The sequence below is a fragment of the Mya arenaria genome, chromosome 6 (assembly GCF_026914265.1).
Source record: "Mya arenaria isolate MELC-2E11 chromosome 6, ASM2691426v1".
NCBI lineage: Eukaryota > Metazoa > Mollusca > Bivalvia > Myida > Myidae > Mya > Mya arenaria.
In genome coordinates, this window is record NC_069127.1 from 11,808,469 (window position 1) to 11,831,537 (window position 23,069).

The window sequence follows — 23,069 nt, forward strand, 5'->3', positions numbered from 1 at the left end:
ACACTCATAGAGCAAATTTGAGTCGCATTCTAAATGTACATACGCTAGCAATGAAACTTGTAAATCGTCAATTTTGCACAATTGATTTAAAAAATATCGTTTTCTTCGGGGGTGGGGTGGGGGGTTCAAATGGCGTCACCCCCCCCCCCCCCACACACACACACACACCTGTTAATGCCTTAACAGAAACTTAACGAAATCATTTGTCAAAGGTATTATTCTATACTGCATATCAATTCTTGCTTGAATTGGATTATAGTTCAATGTAGACATATAGTACCAGGAAATATGTCACTATTTGTCCACATTATTTTGGTAAACCCTCGTACCGGGCTACGCATTTATGCTACGTGTGTGTTATAACAGATTATTTTAAGAACAGATCCGAACCAAGGTTTAAATGAAATATACGAAAATCAAGCAATACATGTATGTATTTGGACGTTTTATTCAATAATTTGACTAAATCATATAAATGGTTTTCCCGATTCCGATTCAAAATTAAGCGGTATTCCAAATTTAAATGGGGAAGTGGTTGACACCATCAGTGACAAAAATCGTGTATACAAAAGTCATTGATATTTGCAAAAACGTTCGTACGTGAATCCAGTACAAACGGATAATTTGCAAATTCCAATGACTTTTGTATCCACTGCGTATGAATAACCAAATGTAAGTTACATTTCTGACGTGTACATTACAGTATATCTCTAGCAGATCTAGCCCCCCCCCCCCCCCCACACACACAAACACACACCCGAAACCCGACCTTCTAGCAGATCTAGCCCCCCCCCCCCCATACACACACACAAACGTACTCTTATACTCTTCACATATGGAGGAAATAAAAGATCTTTTCAAATTCTAACCAAAATTCACCGTTATATTTTTTCTTGGGGGAGTACCCCCCCCCCCCCCCCCCCCCCCCCCCCTACAAACTAATTTTGATTCTGATGGAGGGGCACAAGGTAACTTACGCCTACTCTTGAACGTAAATCCTGGAGCCGGCCCTGATAATGATATCCTATACGCCCATTCAAAGGAAATAATTATTACTTTAACACATTGGTAACTGTTATAAGCATATTTTGATAATTAGTTACCGTTTAGTCAACAACATCCCTACAACTATACAATCGTATAAAAATTAGCATCAGAAGTACAAATATAGGTCTAAATCGATTATGTATTTATCTAGCATATTGAACAGATCTGAGAGTGTGTGTTTTTTAAACAATTGATAAGTTTTTGCTTGTTTTTAATTAATATAATTTAAAAAACAACAGCAGCACACACATAAAATTGCGAACACCGGTTCCTGAGATCCTCGTGCATTGCTTTCAAATTTCCCGCTGTAAAAAATTATGTCCACCGGAAGTTTATGTAGCCTCGTTTTCGTTCTTCGCCATTTTGTGAATAAACCCCTGTCAGTCGGGGGATAAGGGCGTGAGAACGCCGTTTTACGAGATAGTTAAGAAATAACATTTCCTGAGAAGACCACAGTTTGATTCCACCATGCCTCTTGCTCAACTAGCGGACCCATGGAAGCCCATGGACGTTTCTAATGATGAGGTCCGGCTTTTCTCTGTTGCCCACTCTTAGTTTTGACGTAACTAAACACTAATTGGCCCAACCCACTGCAAATATTCGTGCTAATTAGACTTAACGGCTTGCTTTATAAATAACACATTAACAAATACATAGTTATTTGTTATTGTCGTATCTATTGAACGGTTTTTTAATAATCCAGTAGTACATGAAATACTGACATTCAAAGCTGCATATTTAATGACAAGGTGCAGTCACTGAGTCAGCATCAACATATCCTACGTTTTGCCAGATGTAGCGGATGAAGAAGACTGGTTAATTTGTAAAATATTCAATGAAGAAAATATGGTGCAATGAAGTTTTTAGCAGTTGTCGGAAATCAAATCAGCACTGATGTACGCCACTCGAGAGCAATTTCAAGTTGCTCTGTCTCTATTTTAAAAGTATTTTAGCCTTTACCCCAAATCACCCTAACATGAACTTCGAGGAATTACAGAGATTTTCTAAAAAAATATTGAAAAATAAGGCATATCAAATAGTATCTTAATGGTAGGTAGTGGACCAATATACTTTTCAAAACGTGTGTATTCCGAGTAGCTTGTTCATTTTGGGTATAAAAGTTGTTAAATGTTTTCATATATTTGATGTAAGTGCTCTTATGTTGTTGTGAAAACTGGGACAAGTTGCATGGGTAGTTCACTATTCAGGAGAGTCGCAGAAGAGCCCTATACTTAGCCAAGGGTGATTCTAGAATTGATTGTGTATGTTAGGGGTGGATGGCACCAATTCTTTTTATTGGTCTAAAACAAATGCAAATTGACTTCACATTGCCTTTTATACAAACTTATATAAACCTTACCATTCTGGAAGCAGTTGCAGTTAAAAAACCAATATTAAATCTGATAGCCAAACTGAACTTCAAACTCAATTACAGATCAACATTCCTGGTTATGCACCAGTCGATTGTTACCACGGCCCCCCTAGGTCCGGGGGTATATTGGGGATAGCCGGGGAAATGGGCAGTGTTTTTACCTTCCAGGTGGCCCCGCAGTGCTGGGTGAATGTGGTGGTTTTGTTTTCGTGCCAAATATAGCGGGGAATGGGCCTTACCTAGAGTCCCATGGGTGCGGGGGCATTTGGTGGGGGTTTCACCAGCAGTTCGTCCCTGCAGTGCGGGGACTTTGCCTGGGCTTGGCTAGACCGAAAGTCAAAGTCCCCGCTATTCTCCGGATGTGGGGGGGACCGTGGTTACAATTGACTGGTGCATTACGATGTCTTTATTTTATCATTGAATGATTATTGGTGGAATTATTGATATTTTCAGGGATCTCTGGAGGATATGCTTGTCGACGATCAGGTAAGATGATTCTCTCAAAGTTTAAGCAGATTTTTTTTTCTGTTTTGAAACATTTATGCTTGTTGGCACAAAAGTATCAATGATTGGAAAGTAAAGCTGCATTTTAATGTATATTTTTAGGAAGTGTTTTATTTAAAGAGATGTTCATCAAATGATTATAATAACAAATGCTTTACTTCATAATGTGTGCTGTTATTTTAAGATGTTATTAGAAAAAAATGTACGCGATTATGAACAAATTCTTAACACTGGATAGACCAATAATGTTGACACATATTGTGTACATAACAGGTTTATCGGATAATTCAATACATTTCTTTGTATCGTTTCCCAGTATGATGCTGACAATGACAAGGAGATCGAGATTGGCAATGAGTCGATTGGGAAAGATGGGGAACGTGTTGACCCCTCAAACTTTGAACTCCTCAAGGTCCTTGGACAGGGATCATTCGGAAAGGTAGAAATTTTATTCCAGTGTTCTCTTAAAATGGCTGAGATACTTTAGCAGTGTTGGTTAAAATAACATTTTATGAAGTTATTTCTTTCAATTTTAATATTTTAAAACACTATAAGTATGTATTAATAAGATATAATTTGCAACACAGATATTGTCTGTTGTAAACTTGAAGTTGTCCTAGACTGGAAGGAATCTCCTTTCTCCAGTGTGCGACATTAACCTTTTGTTCCTGGTAGCTAATGGGGCTACAGATTTTGAGATTTCTGTAGCCCGAGCCAGATTTCCATAGCCCAACAGTTTACATAAAAACACATTTTGAGTACCTTATATGGTTAAAAACAAGGAATGATATGACAACTGTACAATCTCTCATTTTGTTTTATATGAATGCAAGTATGGTGGTAGTGTAGTCCAGTGTTGCCAGGGGGCGGGGAGGCTGGTGGTGGTTCGAATGAGGCCTGGGCATTTTTTTGTAATTAGAATAATAGTGGGGTTTTTTTGTGTTTTTTTTCTTTGAATTTTTGGTTGATATTTAGTGTTTTGTGATGGATGATCATGTTTAAAAGAATTTTGGTCCTGAAAAAAATAATCTTTACTGATTTCATTTTTTTTGAAGGGCGTGTGGCCATAGGGTGGATCATGTTAATGCAAATGCCGCCTGTGAATAATCCAAGTTTATTTGGAGAAAAAAGAACAAGATCCAAACTTCAATATCTCACTATAGCAAAAAAGTATTGACAATCTGAAATTTGATCTTTTAACTGAAAGCCCCGTGATTTCATTGCCAGTCGGGCTATCTGAAAGGAATTTTTGTAGCATGGGTAATTTTTTCCTCGCCACAGGCGATCGGCTACCGTTAATGTCACACACTGTTTCTCTACCTGTATATTCTGTGTGCAGGTTTTCCTGGTCCGCAAGATCACTGGGAAGGACGCTGGCACGCTGTTTGCTATGAAGGTGCTCAAGAAAGCCACACTCAAAGGTACAGTATTCTATTCAAAGCACTTAGAGGTTAGTCATGAATTTTGCTAAAGATTAGAATATGTTTTTCTTTTAAAAAAGTTTAAATTTCTGCTGTTCTATGACTTTTGCATTGATTAATTACGACATAGAAATAAGTGTTTGGCCAAAGGTGTTTTTAATGTTTAAAATTACAATTCTACTGTATAGTTCATTTTTTGTTTTGTCTTCAGTTGTAAGTATTTCTATACCATAAATTAAAGTGAAATATAAAACATTCATGTCATAATTGTAAGATGTTAATATTTTATACATTCAGTGCGGGACATGTTAATATTTTATACATTCAGTGCGGGAAATGTTTATATTTTATACATTCAGTGCGGGACAGGCAGAGAACAAAGATGGAGAGAGATATTTTGGCAGATGTTAATCACCCATACATTGTTCGACTTCATTATGGTACGCTACCTTAGGCTTATCTATTTTCAGCATTCTAGCTTTTAAAAGACAGAAGTCTTGGTATTGTTGTGAGCAACTGCAGTGTCATGTATGGATTTATTTTAACTGTGAAAAAACATAAATGATAGCATTACTTGGAAACAATTCAAGATTTTAACATAAACATCTATAAAAATGCCCACAATGATGGAACACACATGTAGCATAAACATACCAACAATGACAGAACACACAGTGACATGTAGCATAAACATACCCACAATGACGGAACACACATGTAGCATTAACATACCAACAATGACAGAACACACAGTGACATGTAGCATAAACATACCCACAATGACGGAACACACATGTAGCATAAACATACCCACAATGACATAACACACATGTAGCATAAACATACCCACAATGACAGAACACACAGTGACATGTAGCATAAACATACCCACAATGACGGAACACACATGTAGCATAAACATACCCACAATGACAGAACACACAGTGACATGTAGCATAAACATACCCACAATGACGGAACACACATGTAGCATAAACATACCAACAATGACAGAACACACAGTGACATGTAGCATAAACATACCCACAATGACGGAACACACATGTAGCATAAACATACACACAATGACAGAACACACAGTGACATGTAGCATAAACATACTCACAATGACATAACACACATGTAGCATAAACATACCCACAATGACATAACACACATGTAGCATAAACATACCCACAATGACAGAACACACATGTAGCAAGTCCCATCACTGAAACTAGAATTCTTGCTGAGTTATGCCCCTTGATTAACTAATGCATTCTGGGATGTCTAGTAAGCACAGTGGTTTGCTAACTTACTCCTCATCAAGTAGTTCGAGGTTTGAATTTCGGCCTGGGTCTATGTGACTTTTGTTGGTGGTCACAAAAACAAGTTGGGTTTTCCCGGGCACTCTGCTTCCCCCCATAACACAACCTTAGTCTATTTATTATTTTCACAATTATTGAAAATGAAATAAAATTTTAACTAACTGTGAACAAATGATGTGTGTTGACTCCTGCTTCTTTTTGCAGTAAACAGGAATTGATATCAAATTTGATTGGACAGTGGGTTTTTTAACAAGCTACCGGCAGGCATTACTCAGTTTTGTCAATTATATAATTATGCATCAAGAAATGCATTAAATGCACTGGTTATGTCAATTGAACATAAGTGTGAAGAACTTTTTGTCCTGTTTGGTGTATAATACAGCTCTGGAAGCCATCCTGTGATCATGTACAATGTATTTTGCAGCATTTCAAACAGAAGGCAAGCTGTACCTGATCCTGGAGTTTCTACGAGGTGGGGATCTCTTCACCAGGCTCTCTAAAGAGGTAAACATTATCATCGAATAGTGTTGTGCTTTTGCTCTTATCACAACAAGTACTTAACTGGATATCTTTCAAGCATCATTCGATAATATGTGTAGTACATAGGGGTGTAGAAATGTGCCGGAAGCTGGTAAAATAACCCGGTTACTTTTGCATCTTCACCCGGCTATTTTCCCCACATCAACAAAAATAAAATCTGTTATTTTTTGTCATGTTTTTATGTTAACATCCGTTTAAAACCCCTGTTGTTTGTATTGTTTATTTTGGTTTTCACGCGTTCGGACTTCAATACAGCATTAGCTCGATACGTGACGTCATTAGTCGTATCCCCCTCTGGGATGTTTTCAAGTGCTAGGTTTGGGTTTCCCAGCGTTCCGAATACAATAACATTAGCTCGATACATGACCTCATTTTAATAGTCGCACCTCCTCTGGGAATGTTTTGAAGTTAATGATTTGCGAAGCAATGGAGGGTGAAAAAAAGAATATTTTTTTCTAGACACCAAAAAACGTAGTAAGTTTGCAACATCAGTGTGTCTGGCCTTCTGTTAGTCCTATTACCATTTACGCAACATTCCTTTTTGTATATGCGTGTTACCCGGGTGTAAACAAAATGCAGTGATGTCACTGCTAAAAATAATCAATTATTTTGATGAATTTTACATGTACCTTTGGTGAAATTTTGTATGCTTTAAACGTCACAAAGTGTCCAGATATTTCTTTTGGTTATTAAAACGGAATAAGATAGCTGCAGGTGAAATATCTAGAACGACAGAAAATGAAGTTAAATGTATATCTCAGATTCAGTATCGTATTCAAGTACATTTATGTTAAGTTTCCCTGTTACAAAATAAACATGCACCAGAAGACTAGAAATTTTGGTTAAAAAAGGCTTAAATTCATCGCACAAGGGGCGTTGCCCCCTTGACTTTAACTGGGGGAGGACACCCCTTTCCGCCTACTTTTGGTATATTCCCTGCTACTTAAATTAATTTCTACAGCCCTGGTTTGTATTCATGTATTGTACAATAATGGATCTTGTTGGATCCTAGAAGGCTAGGCTATCATTGCACTTAAGTTGCTTCGTTCTTTATATAAAGTAAACATGAGGCTGTGTCTAGAGATGAGACAAAAGAATAATGATAGCAATATGGTAGTTATTTCATTGTATAACATATCATATTTAAAGTTTTTTGTGCAGATACCGTAGTATTTCTGCTGTATTGTTTATAGTTGTTCGATAAAGAGACTGTTCATGTAATTCAAAGCATGGTTTAGACATGTGTTTGATATTTACATGTATTTTGAGTACTTTATTAGTTAATGAGAATTTGGTGATAGTGGTTATATTTAGACCAATGCATAATTTAAAATGTGATCGTATACATGTAAAGATATGCACAAACTTATCTGCACTTTTAATGCTTGTAGTTAAGTTTTCCCAATTGGCTAAAACAATTCTTACAAACATTTGACAGTTAACATGTTTCAACTGTGGAACAATATGCTGCAAGTTTGTGAACGGAAAGACAAGTTAATAAAATGAAAGTTTGTGTCATAATCCATTAGTATATATTTATCAATTTACTTTCTGAATATGGAATCATTTTGGTCCCTCCTTTCTGACCCAGCTTCAGATAGATGGATATGTACCTCAGGTAACAAAGTTGTTATGGCAACCATGACGCATGGAAATGATTCTGTATTATTTTGCTCTGTATTATGTTATTGTCATGCCAAATTTGTGTTTCATTACTGTAACCGTAGTTATTTCATGATGATTCGAAAGCTACATTGTCGGAATGCTTAACACGATTTGTGTGCATAATTTTGGTGTCCTCATCTGCTACAAATAAAACAAAAGTTAGCCTGAACTTAAAATCTGTGAAAGATTTGAAAATGAAACTTGGTGCACATATTTTTTAAAACTATTTGGACATGTGTAGCAAGTTGTACACCTCTGACTTAAAAAATTTTTGACTGTGAGAATATCAAGGCAGTGACATTTGCTTGGGTTGACCTTGTTTTTATCAAGGTAGTGTATTGTTTAAATCCAACGTATCAGAAACCGTTGGAAGTTTATTAACTTTAAGACTCAGAAGACAGACTTTTACCTGGTTTATAAGTTTCAATAGGATCAGTTGCTTAGCACATAGAGTTTTTTTGCAAAGCTTGGTTCTGTTGGTGGACACGTAGAGATAACCTTGATTTCCAATTTACTTTTGAACGATATGGTGCAGTCTTCAGACTTGGTATGCTCATTGGTCATTGTCAGTAGATAAATGCTATTGATTTTGGGGGTCAATAGGTCAAGGTCATGATGAACTTATTAGAAAAATGACTTGAGATGAATCCCATTCGCGGACTTCTAATTAATTTTGTTTGGTTGTCTTAATTTACGTATTCATCACCAAGTGAGCTTATGTTTAGTCAGTTAAAGTATACACATGTAGATTTTGGGGGGAATATCATAAAACAATTTGTAGTAAAAATTTGAAATGTCCAAATTACAGTTGTATGTATTTCGCATTGTTGCTTTAGCATTTGGCATCACATTTGTATACTTAAACATTTCATGTTGCTACTCCTTGTTTGTGTTGCTTTGTGTTTTTAGTCGGTCTGTTTTCTTAATGAAAAATGTTGATGTATTGCCTTGCTGGTGTTGTGTAGTTATTGGCGGCAGCAGACAGGAATTCTGAAATATTGGCTACCTCCGCCAAAAATTGTTGCAAGATATTGTAATGGAGCTTGGTACACAGGTTTTCAAAACTAACTATATAGTTAGGCTAATAATAACTCTAGCAATAATACTGGTAAATTTTTATGTATGCCTCTTTTTACAAAATTCCATCTGACGGGTTCTCCTGTTTTGATTATGCCATTGTCAGTGCATATGTATTGTCGCCATTAAGTCTTGTGTGAAACTTTGTTTATCTTATCCTTTTGTTTGTTTTATATTTAGTCCGTTAATGATGTTTAGTTTAGTTTAGCAATTTAGAAAGAGGTACATATATTGTCTGTGAATTTGTTATTATACACATTTGCACTTTTTGGAAAATCTGTCATGCACATCACAAATAGCTAGTGTCTCTTGAAATCACAATCTACAAAAACCTACTTGAGTGTAATATAACCTCATCAAAATGCAGTATCAATTACTCTTTTATATGTAACTACATGTAACCTTTATCTAAGGTGTTATTAACCGATGTTAGCTAGCAGTCAACCTGTGCACCTGTTCATAGCCTTAGAACCATAATCCCACAGCTTGCAGTCAAGTTTGTAAGCGCAGTCTTAGTGTTTGTGAGTTTTGCCCAATCACCAAGTTCTCATTGCTACCCATTTTGATATTTGTTGGATATGTACTCATATTATCTTTGTTTGTACGTTCTGATAAAACACATTTCATGAGATTGATATTGCGGCTTCAGTGCTTGATGTTTTAATGAAAAATACTATCTATGTAGGGGTTCAAATTATTCATGAAAAATAAGCACAGCAAAGGGCACAGTAAAAGTTGTTTATTTGAAAATAAGAAAGTAATGGTGTCATCTTAGTGACAAACTCTAACATAAAAACAGTGTTAAACACTACAGTCATAAGTTTGTTACTTGGTTAGTATGACAGTTCTTTCTTCAAATGGGCACATCAAATCTTGAATATAAATTTGTCCAGCTATGTGTTACATACAAGATTTTAGAATCTACCAGTTCCAAAGTAAAACATGAATTGGTGAGCACAAAATTTGATTCTGAGACCACTGTGATATCAACCATTGTTGGAACACACAGTATGGCAGTATGAAATCTGGTTGTACTTCATGATGTATACTGATCATAATTTTAATACGTGTAATGTGGGTTCCAGTGATGATACATTCCCCTGCCGACAGGTGGGTGAGACACAGGTGATGTGTTATGCCCATTTTATGTGTGTTTGCAGGTTATGTTCACGGAAGAGGATGTTAAGTTCTACTTGGCCGAGCTAGCCCTGGCCCTCGACCACCTGCATAAGGTTGGCATCGTCTACCGCGACCTCAAACCAGAGAAGTATGCACACACACAAATACACTGATTTAAATTCCAAAAAACAAGTACATTATACTATTAATAAAATACAACATGTTCTAAATGTTCAAAATATAAACAATCTCACACTTATTCTTATAATGCTTATAGGGGTACTGTAGTTTCCATTGTTGTATTTTTCCAGAACTACATGAAGCAGAAAGTTTATTCAAGGAAATAACATGACCTGTGATCAAATCATAGAATAACATATATATTTACAATAAAGAGATAAATTCATTTATGTCAGTAAGATTAATAACAAATGAGTTCAAGTCACAATTTGGTTTGACTGGACTATTTTCTTTTATCGCCTGCAGAATACCTGTTAAGCTATGATTTGCTCTGTTTCAGCATCCTGTTGGATTCCGATGGTCACATTAAGTTGACAGACTTTGGTCTGAGCAAGGAGTCCCTGTTTGAGGACAAGAAGACATATTCGTTCTGTGGGACTGTGGAATACATGGCCCCAGAGGTTGTGAACAGAAAGGGCCATGGCACAGCAGCTGACTGGTGGTCATATGGGGTGCTTATGGTGAGGATGGGGGAGGGCATGGTGCATGTAAATTGGGCATTTTGGACAAAAAGGATCAGTACAAATTACTGTCATGCTTGAAAGTCAGCATAAAATTTGATTGGATATAACCTCTAGAGAACACTTATTTCTGTTGAAGTACTAATTATTAAAACATAAGTCAATTTGCATAGTGTCTATGAATACGTAATATGCAATATAATGGTTGATTTTCAATGTGTTTACTTCTTTGATTGATTGCTCTAAATGTTAACTTTACAGTTTGAGATGTTGACGGGAGCTTTACCATTCCAAGGCCTAAACAGAAAAGAAACCATGACACAGATTCTCAAGTAAGAAACATTGTAACACATAACATCACTGTACTTTTCTGACTCATATATAATACTCGGTTCACTTAGTTTAAACTTATTTACAATATTGTATTAGTCACTCTTGTTGTCACAATGTTTCTCAAGAGTGTGGTCTTGTATAATGAGAGAAACTCAAGTGTCCGTGGTATACACAATTGTCCAGCTTGGTGACCACAAACAAAACTCATGTTCTCCCAGGCCTGTGTGTGAACTACAGTACTGACAAGACAGACAGGTCCTTAAGTCCTTCAGAGAATATACTCTAAATTATATATCTTTCATATCTAAACAATGTCTTTAAAACAACTGTTATACACAAAAGTGTATGTGGTAATGTACATGGATATCTGTAGGCTAAGACTACATAAAGACTATTTAAGTGTGAATTTAACTTTTTATTTCAGAGCCAAGTTAGGAATGCCTGGATTCCTTTCACCTGATGCACAGAGTTTGTTGAGGGCGCTCTTCAAAAGAAACCCACAAAACAGATTAGGTAAGGAGGTGGAGGACTTGCTTTTCATTGAGTTTAGTTTATCTGAATTGATTTAGCTGGATTGCATATAAACCACAAGCTAATAAGAATGATGCTAGAGTTGGTCCAGTACTGATGCCTGTTTTGTTTTGAGATACCATGAACAAGTGCTCTTCTTTGCCCTCTATGGTGAGAGGTGGTGACCTGTATCAATAGACTAAATCACTTAGGTGTTTCTTTTTTTACTGAAAATGTGGCCGAGAATTGGGAAATGGGAAGACATATTGTTTTTGCTAAAGTTGTCTGTATGACATTTGTCTGTCTGTCACTAATCTCATCTGCCCCATTACTCTTGAACCGCTTGAAGGATTCTGAAATAACTACCCACAATGTTCACAATATTAAGATGATGTGCAGAGCTCATGTAACAACCAGGTAAGTTCAAGGTTATGGTCACACATACAGGTCAAAGGTCATATGACTATATTTTGTGTCTGCTCCATTTCTCTTAAACCGCTTCCAGAATTTTGAAAATAACACACCAGAAATGATCACCATATTGAGATGATGTCACACCTAGAGGCCAAAGGGCATATGACATTTGTGCGCCTATTAGGAGACATCAGTTTTTTTATTACAAAAACAACCATTTAGTTTGATATGTTACTGCATACGATCAGAGAGTCCTTCCATTGCCAGGTTCCAGTAGTATCGGCATTGAAGAGTTGAAGCGGCACGCGTTCTTCTCCACAATAGACTGGGAGAGGTTGATATTACGGGAGGTGAACCCACCGTTCAAACCTGCCGTTGTGCAGACTGATGACGCTTTCTACTTTGATCCAGAGTTTACATCAAAAACACCTAAAGGTAGAACTTCTTGCTCTCATTGAATAGAAATTAAGCAATTAATATTCAAACTGATTTTATTTTATCTTTGGAATGGAATACACAGTTGTCAAATAAATACATGTTCATGTATGCAAACTTGCACTGTACTTCGTGATTAGTTCAAATGATTAAGTTTGTTTTTTTGAAGGGATCATAGATAGCATTGTTGGTCATATTGATAAAAGGTGTTTTCCTCTGTAATTCATTTTGTTAATTACTCATTACATATAAGTTCAGCAACATAACAACAACCTTGACTTCACCTATTGCTTTTCTATAATAGTTCTTCATAGTGTATTTTAATTGTTAACCATTGTGACATTAAATCAAGCTTACCCTAACCTTACCCTGTTCTCCTCTGTGCCCAGATTCTCCAGGTATTCCCCCCAGTGCCACAGCCCATGAGCTATTCCGTGGGTTCAGCTTTGTCGCCCCGGCCCTCCTAGATGATGTCATGCAGACTTCCAACCCACTAGAAACCCAAGTCAGCCTCGCTAAGGTGAATCATAATGTTCCAAACTGGTTAAAAAAAATTATTGTTGCATTTCCAGGAAAGCATGTTTCAAGTTAAAAGCTTGTGTTCATTTATGATAAAATGTATTCATGCTGTATAGTAACCATGTTGTATTGTGTATTGGGTTTAACTTATGCTGAGCATAACAATGTTTTGTGTTTCTTCTTGCAGCTTCCTGGGGTTAAAACTTCTCAATTTATTGACGAGTATGAATTAAAGGAGGTAGGTATCAACACTTTTGTACTAATTCTAATATTAAACATAAAGGCCCATTAGCTGCAGTTAATCAAATTCAAAGTATTTCTTTAAAGAAAATGCATAGCATGTATGTGATAAGTAATAACATGAAATCAATTGTGTATTATAAGACATATAAACACAATTCTAGATTGTGATAGAATTTACCAACATTGGAGCGAAAGTTGTTACATTGAAATGTTTATATTGTTTGAACACATTTTGGGACAAAGTTATTTGTATGTTGGTCAACATGTTTCGCTATCAGCAGGTTAATATGAAGTGTTCAGGAGACCTAATGCAAGCACTAATTTATTTCTTTTTTCATAAATATAAACAAATAAATGATCAAAACTGGGAGCGAGGCTTTAAACTTTTTAATCTTTGCTTTTTGGAGCTCTCTATCTGCTTGTGACATCATCTTTGCTATGATTTACTGGTATATATATCTTAAAAATAAAATAAAAAAGTTTTACATAAAGCAAACATTCAGAAAAAAAGGTTACATGGTATGGAATTTATGAGGCAAATTTGCTGTTAGTAATAACAATAAGCCTTGTTAAGTGAGTGAGATTTCAGAAACAAGTCTTAATACATTTCATATAGCATATTTCATATTAAGATAATATTATAATAGAAAATACAATACTACAAGAGATATTTATGTTGCTGAACATAAAATGTCGCTTTCCAATGCCCTCAATTGAAAATTTATAATGCCGTTTTTTCATGATGATCATTTAAGATAATAATACAAAAGAAAATATAATTTTTTTGAACATTTGCTTCAGGATATTGGCATTGGTTCGTATTCTGTGTGTAAGAGATGTGTACATCGGGTCTCTGGGAACAGCTTTGCAGTGAAGGTAAGTTTTCTCCATATTAACACAGCTTTTTCATAAAAAAAAGTAAGATAAATGCAGGTTTATTAAATGTTAAACAATTATAGTTCGGTAGATTTATATAATTTAAAACTGAAAGCTATTCAAGAACATCAATTGTTAATGACAGGGCCGATCTTTGATTTGTAGTTTTACAATATGTAAAGGGATTGAATTGTAAATGTTGCGTTTGTTCAAGTATAGAAAACTGACATCTATTAATCAACCAATAAAAGGAGCTGTTTCATGTTGGATTTTCAATCCATCCAATGGAAGGTCTTGTGACAAACAGCCTAGCTACAACCATTTTGTTCATGTGATTCATTATCTGCAGACAATAAATCTTAAATACTAAACTATATCTTACGTAACGCAAAGCTCATTTACTTCATATTTTGTTGTAAGGTACATGTACTCAGTTGTAACATCAATATGTTCATTCCTGTTTTATAAGTGTTCTGATATCTCTGTACAGATAATGGATAAGGAAAAGGTGGACCCATCTGAGGAGGTTGAGATCTTACTGAGGTTCGGCCACCACCCCAATATAATCACTCTCAGAGATGTAAGTAGAAAGGGCCACATTGATGCCAGGCTACCAGTGAGCTTTCATATTGGTGTTCTGTCAAAATGGAAATACTGGTATGAATAATTTAGTGTGAATGAGATATTTGAATATTTAAATGTGACATTAGGTCTACCATATGAGCATTGAAATCAACAAATCAACACCAACCTTTTCTTAAAACATCTTATATATTCTTTAAAACTCCCTGTTAGGCTGTATCATATCGTATTTTATGGTAGAAAAGCACACAGTCCATGGTACTACCCATTTACAAGTACTGTATTTCCCCGCCTATAATATGTGAAAATTGGGTCCCGATTTTAATCTGAAAGTAGGGGACGATTATTGATTAGTTTTTCAATGGTATTTCCTCACAAGCCTAGATGCAAATGTGGTATATACGGTAGTTGGTTAACCACCCGAGAGGCAAATGGCATCATACAGTATTCGACTGACCATTTTATTGTCTATTGATACAGGAAGTATGGGACATCAAGAAATCAAAGTGCTGGATAAACGAGTCTATTAAAAAACACTTAGGGTGTGGTCTTATAAGTGGATCGCCTTATAGACAAGGAAATATGGTAGTTTACCTTTTACCTGTAATTTATACTTGTGCCCATCTTGCAGGTGTTTGACAATGGTAGCAAGGTGTACATGGTGACAGAGTGGCTACAGGGGAAGGAACTCTTGGACAAGATTTTACTGCAGCGTTTCTTCTCCGAGCGTGAGGCAAGCTCGGTCCTACAGGTTGTCACAAAAACCGTCGAGTACCTTCATCAGAATGGGGTAGGTTGTGTTAAAGGAACTAGACAGAGTATTCTAATTTTTTATATGTACTCAAGTAAAACTTGATATTTTTTTGTTTGTCCATGATAATAATAGGTGAATGTTAAGTTGAGTAGGGCAGTCTATTCAGCCTCCAAATCCACAGATTTCTGACACGATCTTAAGTCCCTTATAACAGGATCAAGTTTTGTTGTTTTTTTGGTATAAATCCTGCAATCTTCTCCTTTTGAGACTTGTTAAGGAAATTATTTTAAAGTTAAACAATTTGAGTATTATAAATAAGTAAATTGGCTAAATTACAAAATGATACTTAAACCTGTCACACTTATAATATAATATAAATATTTTTAGAACTTAATCCCTTCATAAGAATAAGTGCAGGGGTTTTTGAACTAAGAAGGCTTATGTAGAAGGAAGATGATGGGAGTTCTTTTGGCAATAATAAACACAGAAAGAGTAAATATCTTATTTCCGTTGATCACCTAGAAATGCCCATTTGTACCATAAGATGTTACTCAAAGTTTTGTTATATTGTTTATTCCCAGGTTGTGCACAGGGATCTCAAGCCATCGAACATTCTCTACGCAGACACGAGTGGTAACCCTGAGAGTCTGCGTATTTGTGACTTTGGATTTGCCAAACAGCTGCGGGCAGATAACGGCCTGCTCATGACTCCATGCTACACTGCAAACTTTGTAGCACCAGAGGTGGGCTTCACTCAATACTTGATGTTAGCAATGTAAAAAGGGAATATGTCAGGTTTTGGCAATGAAAGACTTTCACTGTGTTGATTTAATCATTTTAACACTTACTTAAATTGGCTAACTGCAGTAAAAAAAGAATTGAATACGTAACCATTTGTATTTGTTATGCCAGATGAATTTCCATGTACTTAATATTTTTTATGGTTAACAAAGCTGGTGATAGAGTTTAAATTTCATCATAAGCTTGTTAGTACTGCCTTGGTATAGATTCATTTCTGACATTCACACACGTAATATTGATCTCCGATGTTGTTTCAGGTGTTGAAGCGGCAGGGATATGACGCTGCCTGTGATATCTGGAGCCTGGGGGTGCTGCTCTACACCATGCTGGCAGGGTAAGTCGAGTTACATTATACATTGTACTCCCTTCACATTGGAGGTGCTTGATTCCTTGTTTATATATTTGGTACTTCAATAATCTTTTATGACGGTTATTTTAATTCTATTATTTGTACTGTTGGGTTGAAAAATACAAAAATGAAAAATTATAGTGCTTCTTTTATATAACATCCTCCTTCCTGAAATTTCATTCGTTCTTTGACTATTTATACACTTTAACTTTGGCAGGCACACACCATTTGCGAATGGACCAAATGACACGCCTAATGACATTCTGGGTCGAATCGGGGAGGGCAAGTTCACCCTTAGTGGCGGAAATTGGGACTCAGTCTCTCCTGCTGCAAAGGTTAGGCAGATAACTCATGATTTTAGATGTTTAATATAAATAAATATTAATAGCTACATGGCCACAATTTTTCCCACTTAAAAAAGGGCCAAAATATCGTTAATATTTATTTATCTAAACAAATCATATGCTTTTTTGTTTTGATTGATAAAGTCAAATGAGTTAAACATAATAATGCATTATAAATAAAAAAAATTGGCATCAACCTATATTGTGTGCCATCATATATCATATAACACTTGCTGATTTATAGCACTAAATACACAAAGTGTTGCAGAAAGCATGCAGATAATTAGCGCTAATGACGTCACATCAAAATACATGTGTAGTATCTCATGAATACAGTTAAATAATAACAAATTTTGTTGGCAGGATCTGGTGAACAAGATGTTGCACATTGACCCCCACAAGCGCCTGAGAGCGGGGGAGGTCCTAAAGCACCCCTGGATTGCCAAGCGAGACCAGTTGCCTCACATGAGGCTCACTCTGCAGGATGCAAACGCTGTCAAGGTAACGTTGGGTGGGATAATGGCTTGAATTGACCAGTCGCTAGTTGTCAATTTAACTTTCAGTTGATCCATAATAGGATTATATTTTGTAAAATAAATATGAGCACATGGTTGCATTATCCAATGGATGAACTGGTGAACCTCCAACAAATGATCGCAATAATTAGCAATAATTTGATTGGTGATGGATCCATCACAGGTGCATTGGTTTATTACACCAAAGCAGTGACTGTCCTACATCTTAATATTTCTTTATTCTTGCCTGTTGGATATTGATGACAAGGAAAAATATAAAATTCCATTACATAATACATTGTTACAATTATGTAAAGCGTCTTAAATTAGTGGAATGTGGTGTTTTTCAGGGAGCAATGGCAGCTACATTCAAAGCATTAAATTCCCAGCCAAAAGTCGCCGCCCTTGAGCCAGTAGGAGCGTCATTCCTAGCCCAGCGGCGTGGGAAAGCCCGCCCCAAGAGTTCAACAGCTGTATGATATGCCCAGGGCATCCCATCTCTCACCTGAACAGCAGTTGCAGCATCTTTGATCTACCCATGCATATATAGTTAAAAGTTGGACCTATAGTCACCTGTACAACAATGGTTGATCATGTTGCTTTGCGGTCATGTGACAGTTAGATGACCCACACGTCAGTATGTTGTATAGTTTTGTATTTCAGTGGATGTACAAAATTGGCGTTAGCAGTAATGTTGGTTAAGATATCAGGCTTTTTTGTAAGGTTACATGTTCAGTGGTTGCAAATAATACAGGATCTATTTCATTATCAGATATACTTTGATTTAATTGAAATACATTGTTTGTTACTTGTACTATTATCTAGCACCATGTTGCTAGTGATTAATGAAATACATGTTTTGATTGTTGAAATGTAATATAAAACTACTAATTTTGTAGACTAGATACACTGAACACATTCAGTGTACATTCTTTTGTTACATTTGTTATTTTGTTAAACATAAATGTCAGTTAGTGCTTATTTTTTCTTATATAATTATATATCTTCTTGTATCTTGCTATCTTTGTTTTTGGCATAATATTAAATATCTTTTTTGTACTTAATTGAGTGACTGATCTTACACTGTGAGATTGATCGTTTTGTACTGTTTGTATGGTACATACACTGATGGTTGTAAATCATGACAGTTGTTGCCATTGAATGGTTAGTCAAAAGATTTGTAAAATGGGAAACTATCACTTTCAAAATATGAGGGCTTGGGGCAAGATGGATGTAATTGCTTATAAAAATGAGTAAAATTAGCGCCTTCTTGCACTAAGCTCTCAGAATACACTGAGACATGTACTTTTAGGGCAGTTATAGTTAAATTGTTTTCATTTTTTTAGATAAAATATAATTGCGCTTCAAGTGTTATGCTTTCATTCCAAGATTTTATGCATTTAGATAACATATTATAAATTGTTCATATAAAGGTTTTGGTAAATCTTAAGCTACGTGTGAGATTGATTTCTTCATAAAGAACTAGATATAACAATTTATAGTTAGATATAACAGTTTATAATTACAGTGAACATGTATGTGTCTGTTGTTATGACATTTTGATATTCATCTGAATCAAAAACAGTCTGTCAAGCAATGTATATTCAAGATTGTGTATGTACCATTATTTTGCTTCCAACATATGCTATATTTTATGTAGTTCACACATATCAAAATCATTGAACATTTAATCATTTTGTCTCGTTGACCTTAATGTGAGGAGGACGTTATCGACCTTTCGCCCTTGTGACTTGTAAGCGCATCATAGATCATGTATTGATACGTTTTTGTGTGTTATATATTTAATAGGACTCCACATACCTACCGTATGTTAGACAAATATTTTACAATTGTTTCAAACGGTTCTCCTAGTTGACCAATACATGTATATTATTCTGGGGTTTGGGGCATTAAACTATATAGAAAAATCTAGGCATGCTTTTCGGTAAATAAAACAGAATTGAAATTAATGTTAGGGGAAAGAAAGAAGTTGTTTACCCGACTGTCAGATTTTTATGTACATGGTATTACCAAATTTTCATCATTGCACAATACATGACATTGCAATAAAACAGGTCTAAAATGACATACAACGTTGGTAGCATTACCATGCATTTTTTTCTTAAGAGTAATCTGTTATGATCAAACCTGTAAAGCAGCTGTTGAAGTAGGTTTCCATATCAGAATGCCGGTGAAGGCACACTGTGGAAACAAAAGTAATCACTATGTGAACAGATTTTTGGCATGTTTTCAAAGTTTAAATATTGTGACCATTCTGGATACTTCATGGTTGTTGTTGTTGGAGAGTCTGTTTTGTTTGAATGTTATACATGAACATCCGGCGTATACATGTTAACTTATATACTAGTAAACAGCTTTACATCAAGCTTTACAAGAATTAAACATATGTATGTATATTATTGCAAATAGATATTTTTCTTTCCAATCAATATGAATGTATTCTTTACTTTGCAAAGAAATTAATCTGCATTTAAAAAGTGCATTTCCTTCTTGCATGATTAATTCTGCAATTCTTACTTTAATTAAACCTATGTCCGTAAATGTATTGTGTTAAATGTTATTCCGTATAAAGATTACTAATTGCAAATGAAGATATTTGTGCACATTTTATGATTATATATTTAATGATAAGAAGTTAGCAGTATACTATTACACGCAAGAATCTCACTTTAAAATCAGTCCATAATTACGGTGCAGAGCTTTAAGTGTGTAATCAGATAGAGGACCATTCATTGTTGACCTGCGCAGGTATCACTTGTAACTGCATGTGTATCTTGTGCGTGAAGTGGCTGGGCAACTTTCCTTCTCTTCCCCACCCCCCGGGAGCAGGAAACAGAACAATATTATTGTTGATTTAAGAAAGGGGGAGTTATATTGTATATTCTATCTTTGGACCAATGATTTCTGGTGCAAATTATTTTTTTGTTCAAATTTAAACTTTTCTATTTATCAAAAAATAGATTGATAAGATTGATATTAGCTTGAAAGGGAAATGTGCCCAGCCAGATAAATGAAGGATGAAGTCAGTAACCTAATGATTTTATATGTTGATCATGTTGGATCTCAGACGCTCACTACATGGGCTGAATTACTTTATATTGAAATGCTTGATCTACCACACAAGATTATACATACTCTTAACAATCCCATACTTTGTTTACAAGAATTGTATATACCTGGTATTCAGGATAACTAGGGGACATACATGCACGTTTTACTGATTTTAATCTGTAACTTATATATTTATATTTGCCTAGATTGACTTAAATTAATTATAAGTCAGAATCATTTATTCCACAAGAAGACTATTTATTCAATGTTGTCAAATAAGGCTATCAAGTATAGGATAAATATTGAGGAGATGTAGCCACATGTATAACACAGTTCACTAGAGTGGAGAGATTGACATTGTCTGTATATTTTGTTGTGATTGTTATATTTGTCACACAAATAGTCCACTTACACTAAATACTTACCTGGGCCCATGTTCATTAACATCTTTGTCTCTAGGACCACATACCTTGAGTCTCAGTTAAAATCTCTAGGACCACATACCTTGAGTCTCAGTTGGTGACTAAAGGACCACATACCTTGAGTCTCAGTTGGTGACTAAAGGACCACATACCTTGAGTCTCAGTTGGTGACTAAAGGACCACATACTTGAGTCTCAGTTGGTGACTAAAGGACCACATACTTGAGTCTCAGTTGGTGACTAAAGGACCACATACCTTGAGTCTAAGTTGGTGACTAAAGGTCCACATACCTTGAGTCTCAGTTAAATACTCTAGGACCATATACCTTGAGTCGCAGTTGGAGACTCTATGACCACATACTTTGAGACCCAGTTGGAGACTTTAGGACCATATACCTTGAGTCTCAGTTAGAGAATCAGGGCCCTTTTTCACTAAGACTACAATACTGAGCCCTTTTTCAGTAGACTCAAAACTTAATTCATGATGAAAATTGCTGTATATCTTAAACATAACTAGTGTTATTATTTTCTGATCACTTTTTCTCCACAGGAAAGATTTTGACGACAGTTTAAAACAATAATCTCGGTTCTTAATTGCGTCTCAACATCAGACACAAGACGTTAGAAAATACGGTGTTAGTGAACATGGTCCCTGTAAAAGTGAATGATTCATTCAAACATTGCAATGGTTACCTCAGTTACCTGAGACAGTAAGAGTACATGATAACATTTGCCTGTTTCATAGAATATTTGAGAAGTACTTGTACTTGTTTATGTTCATAAATAACTAGCTAATATTCTATTTTACCAACGCCCATAATCCAGGATATATGATCAATGTGTACATGTATGAAACAGACCATTAAATATCATTACTTGTATTTGGCATATATGTTTAGATCACTTGAGTCCAGGGAAAGTCAAATTCACTAGAAGGTTTATGTAAAAAGGTAGGTAGTAAATTTCCCTTTGCAATAGCTCACTTTCCATTTGGCATCTGAAAACCTGCAGGACATGGTGCACAGTTCTGTTGTATGAACTCTGTATTGAAGTGTGTTCAGATAAGTGCATGCATGTTACAGTAAAGTCACTAAAATGAAAGACTGCTTAAAATCTTGTATCTAAGATCAAAATTGAGTCTACTGTAGCCTTTTTCTTCAGGAAATGTACTGAGCACTCTATGTTCTCCTGGTTTTGAGAACGCCTGCACACTTTCCCTCTTGTTGTATTAATTTGTTAGAAACTGTATCTATTTGTAGTTGCAAATTGTGCTCACATAAAAAGTGCTGTTTATTTCCTATTATTAAATGAATAAATTATATATACAGTTTTCTATACTGCTGTTTTGTTAAATCTTTTGCTTGGTTGTAAAAACAACTACTGACTAGAAACGCCAGAAAAACAACGAGAAGAAAGAACTCGTAATCCCATAAACGACAGTAGGCGGCTGTCAAACCAAGTCAAAACATCAATTTTAAGGTCCAGTCATGTCCAGTTTGTGAAATTTATTACCGTACACAACATACCAGCCTGGTTGTTACTAATGGTAGCCTGCATTGGGACTACGATCTTAAGGAAACCGTCGGACTTCCATCTTGGTAAAGGACTCTGTGAAGGGTATGTGGTCGCTTATGTCCGCTTTGGTTGCGTGTGTCCTGGTGGACTGTGTAGATTCGTTTAACTACCATCGGCAAGGGGATAGGATTCACGAGCTTGAAGCTAAACTGCAACAAGTTCAGTCAGAAAGGAATGAGGAATATAGAAATTTAGGTGCTAAGATTGACCATATTTTGGACAGGCTAACATATATCTCCGATCATCTGAATCAGTCGTTATCTCCTGTTATGCCATCGTTATCTCCCGTGTTGCCACTCAAAATGGGTACATCCGACCATTCGTCATCTAACGACAAGGAGCAGCCTGTGGTCACCGGGGCGGTAACGACTAAAGGGAGCACGCGGAGACGCATAGAAGATCATGCTCACAGGATGCGTGGTCTCGAAAGGAAGCAGACCTGGCAGTCTGGTGTTCTGTCTAACATGTTGATGAGCTACTTGTCCCCTCATTTCTCAGACACATACGTTCATGTGAGGTTACAAGATACAAACAGACAGAACTTTATTTCGT

General features: G+C 35.8%; 1 protein-coding gene across 1 annotated transcript; it reads left to right on the forward strand.

The window, feature by feature from the left end:
* The first annotated feature begins 1,400 nt into the window (after positions 1–1,400).
* LOC128237358 (ribosomal protein S6 kinase alpha-1-like) lies at positions 1,401–22,279 on the forward strand. The gene is made up of 21 exons (XM_052952807.1): positions 1,401–1,572; positions 2,873–2,905; positions 3,240–3,362; positions 4,263–4,344; positions 4,704–4,784; positions 6,097–6,176; positions 10,115–10,221; positions 10,594–10,774; positions 11,036–11,106; positions 11,532–11,620; positions 12,299–12,466; positions 12,856–12,986; positions 13,173–13,223; positions 14,030–14,104; positions 14,595–14,684; positions 15,318–15,476; positions 16,022–16,183; positions 16,499–16,575; positions 16,808–16,925; positions 17,298–17,435; positions 17,800–22,279. Exons 1-21 carry the CDS (start codon positions 1,516–1,518, stop codon positions 17,926–17,928), a joined length of 2,202 nt encoding a protein of 733 aa, XP_052808767.1. The 5' UTR covers positions 1,401–1,515; the 3' UTR covers positions 17,929–22,279.
* Positions 22,280–23,069: the final 790 nt, after the last annotated feature.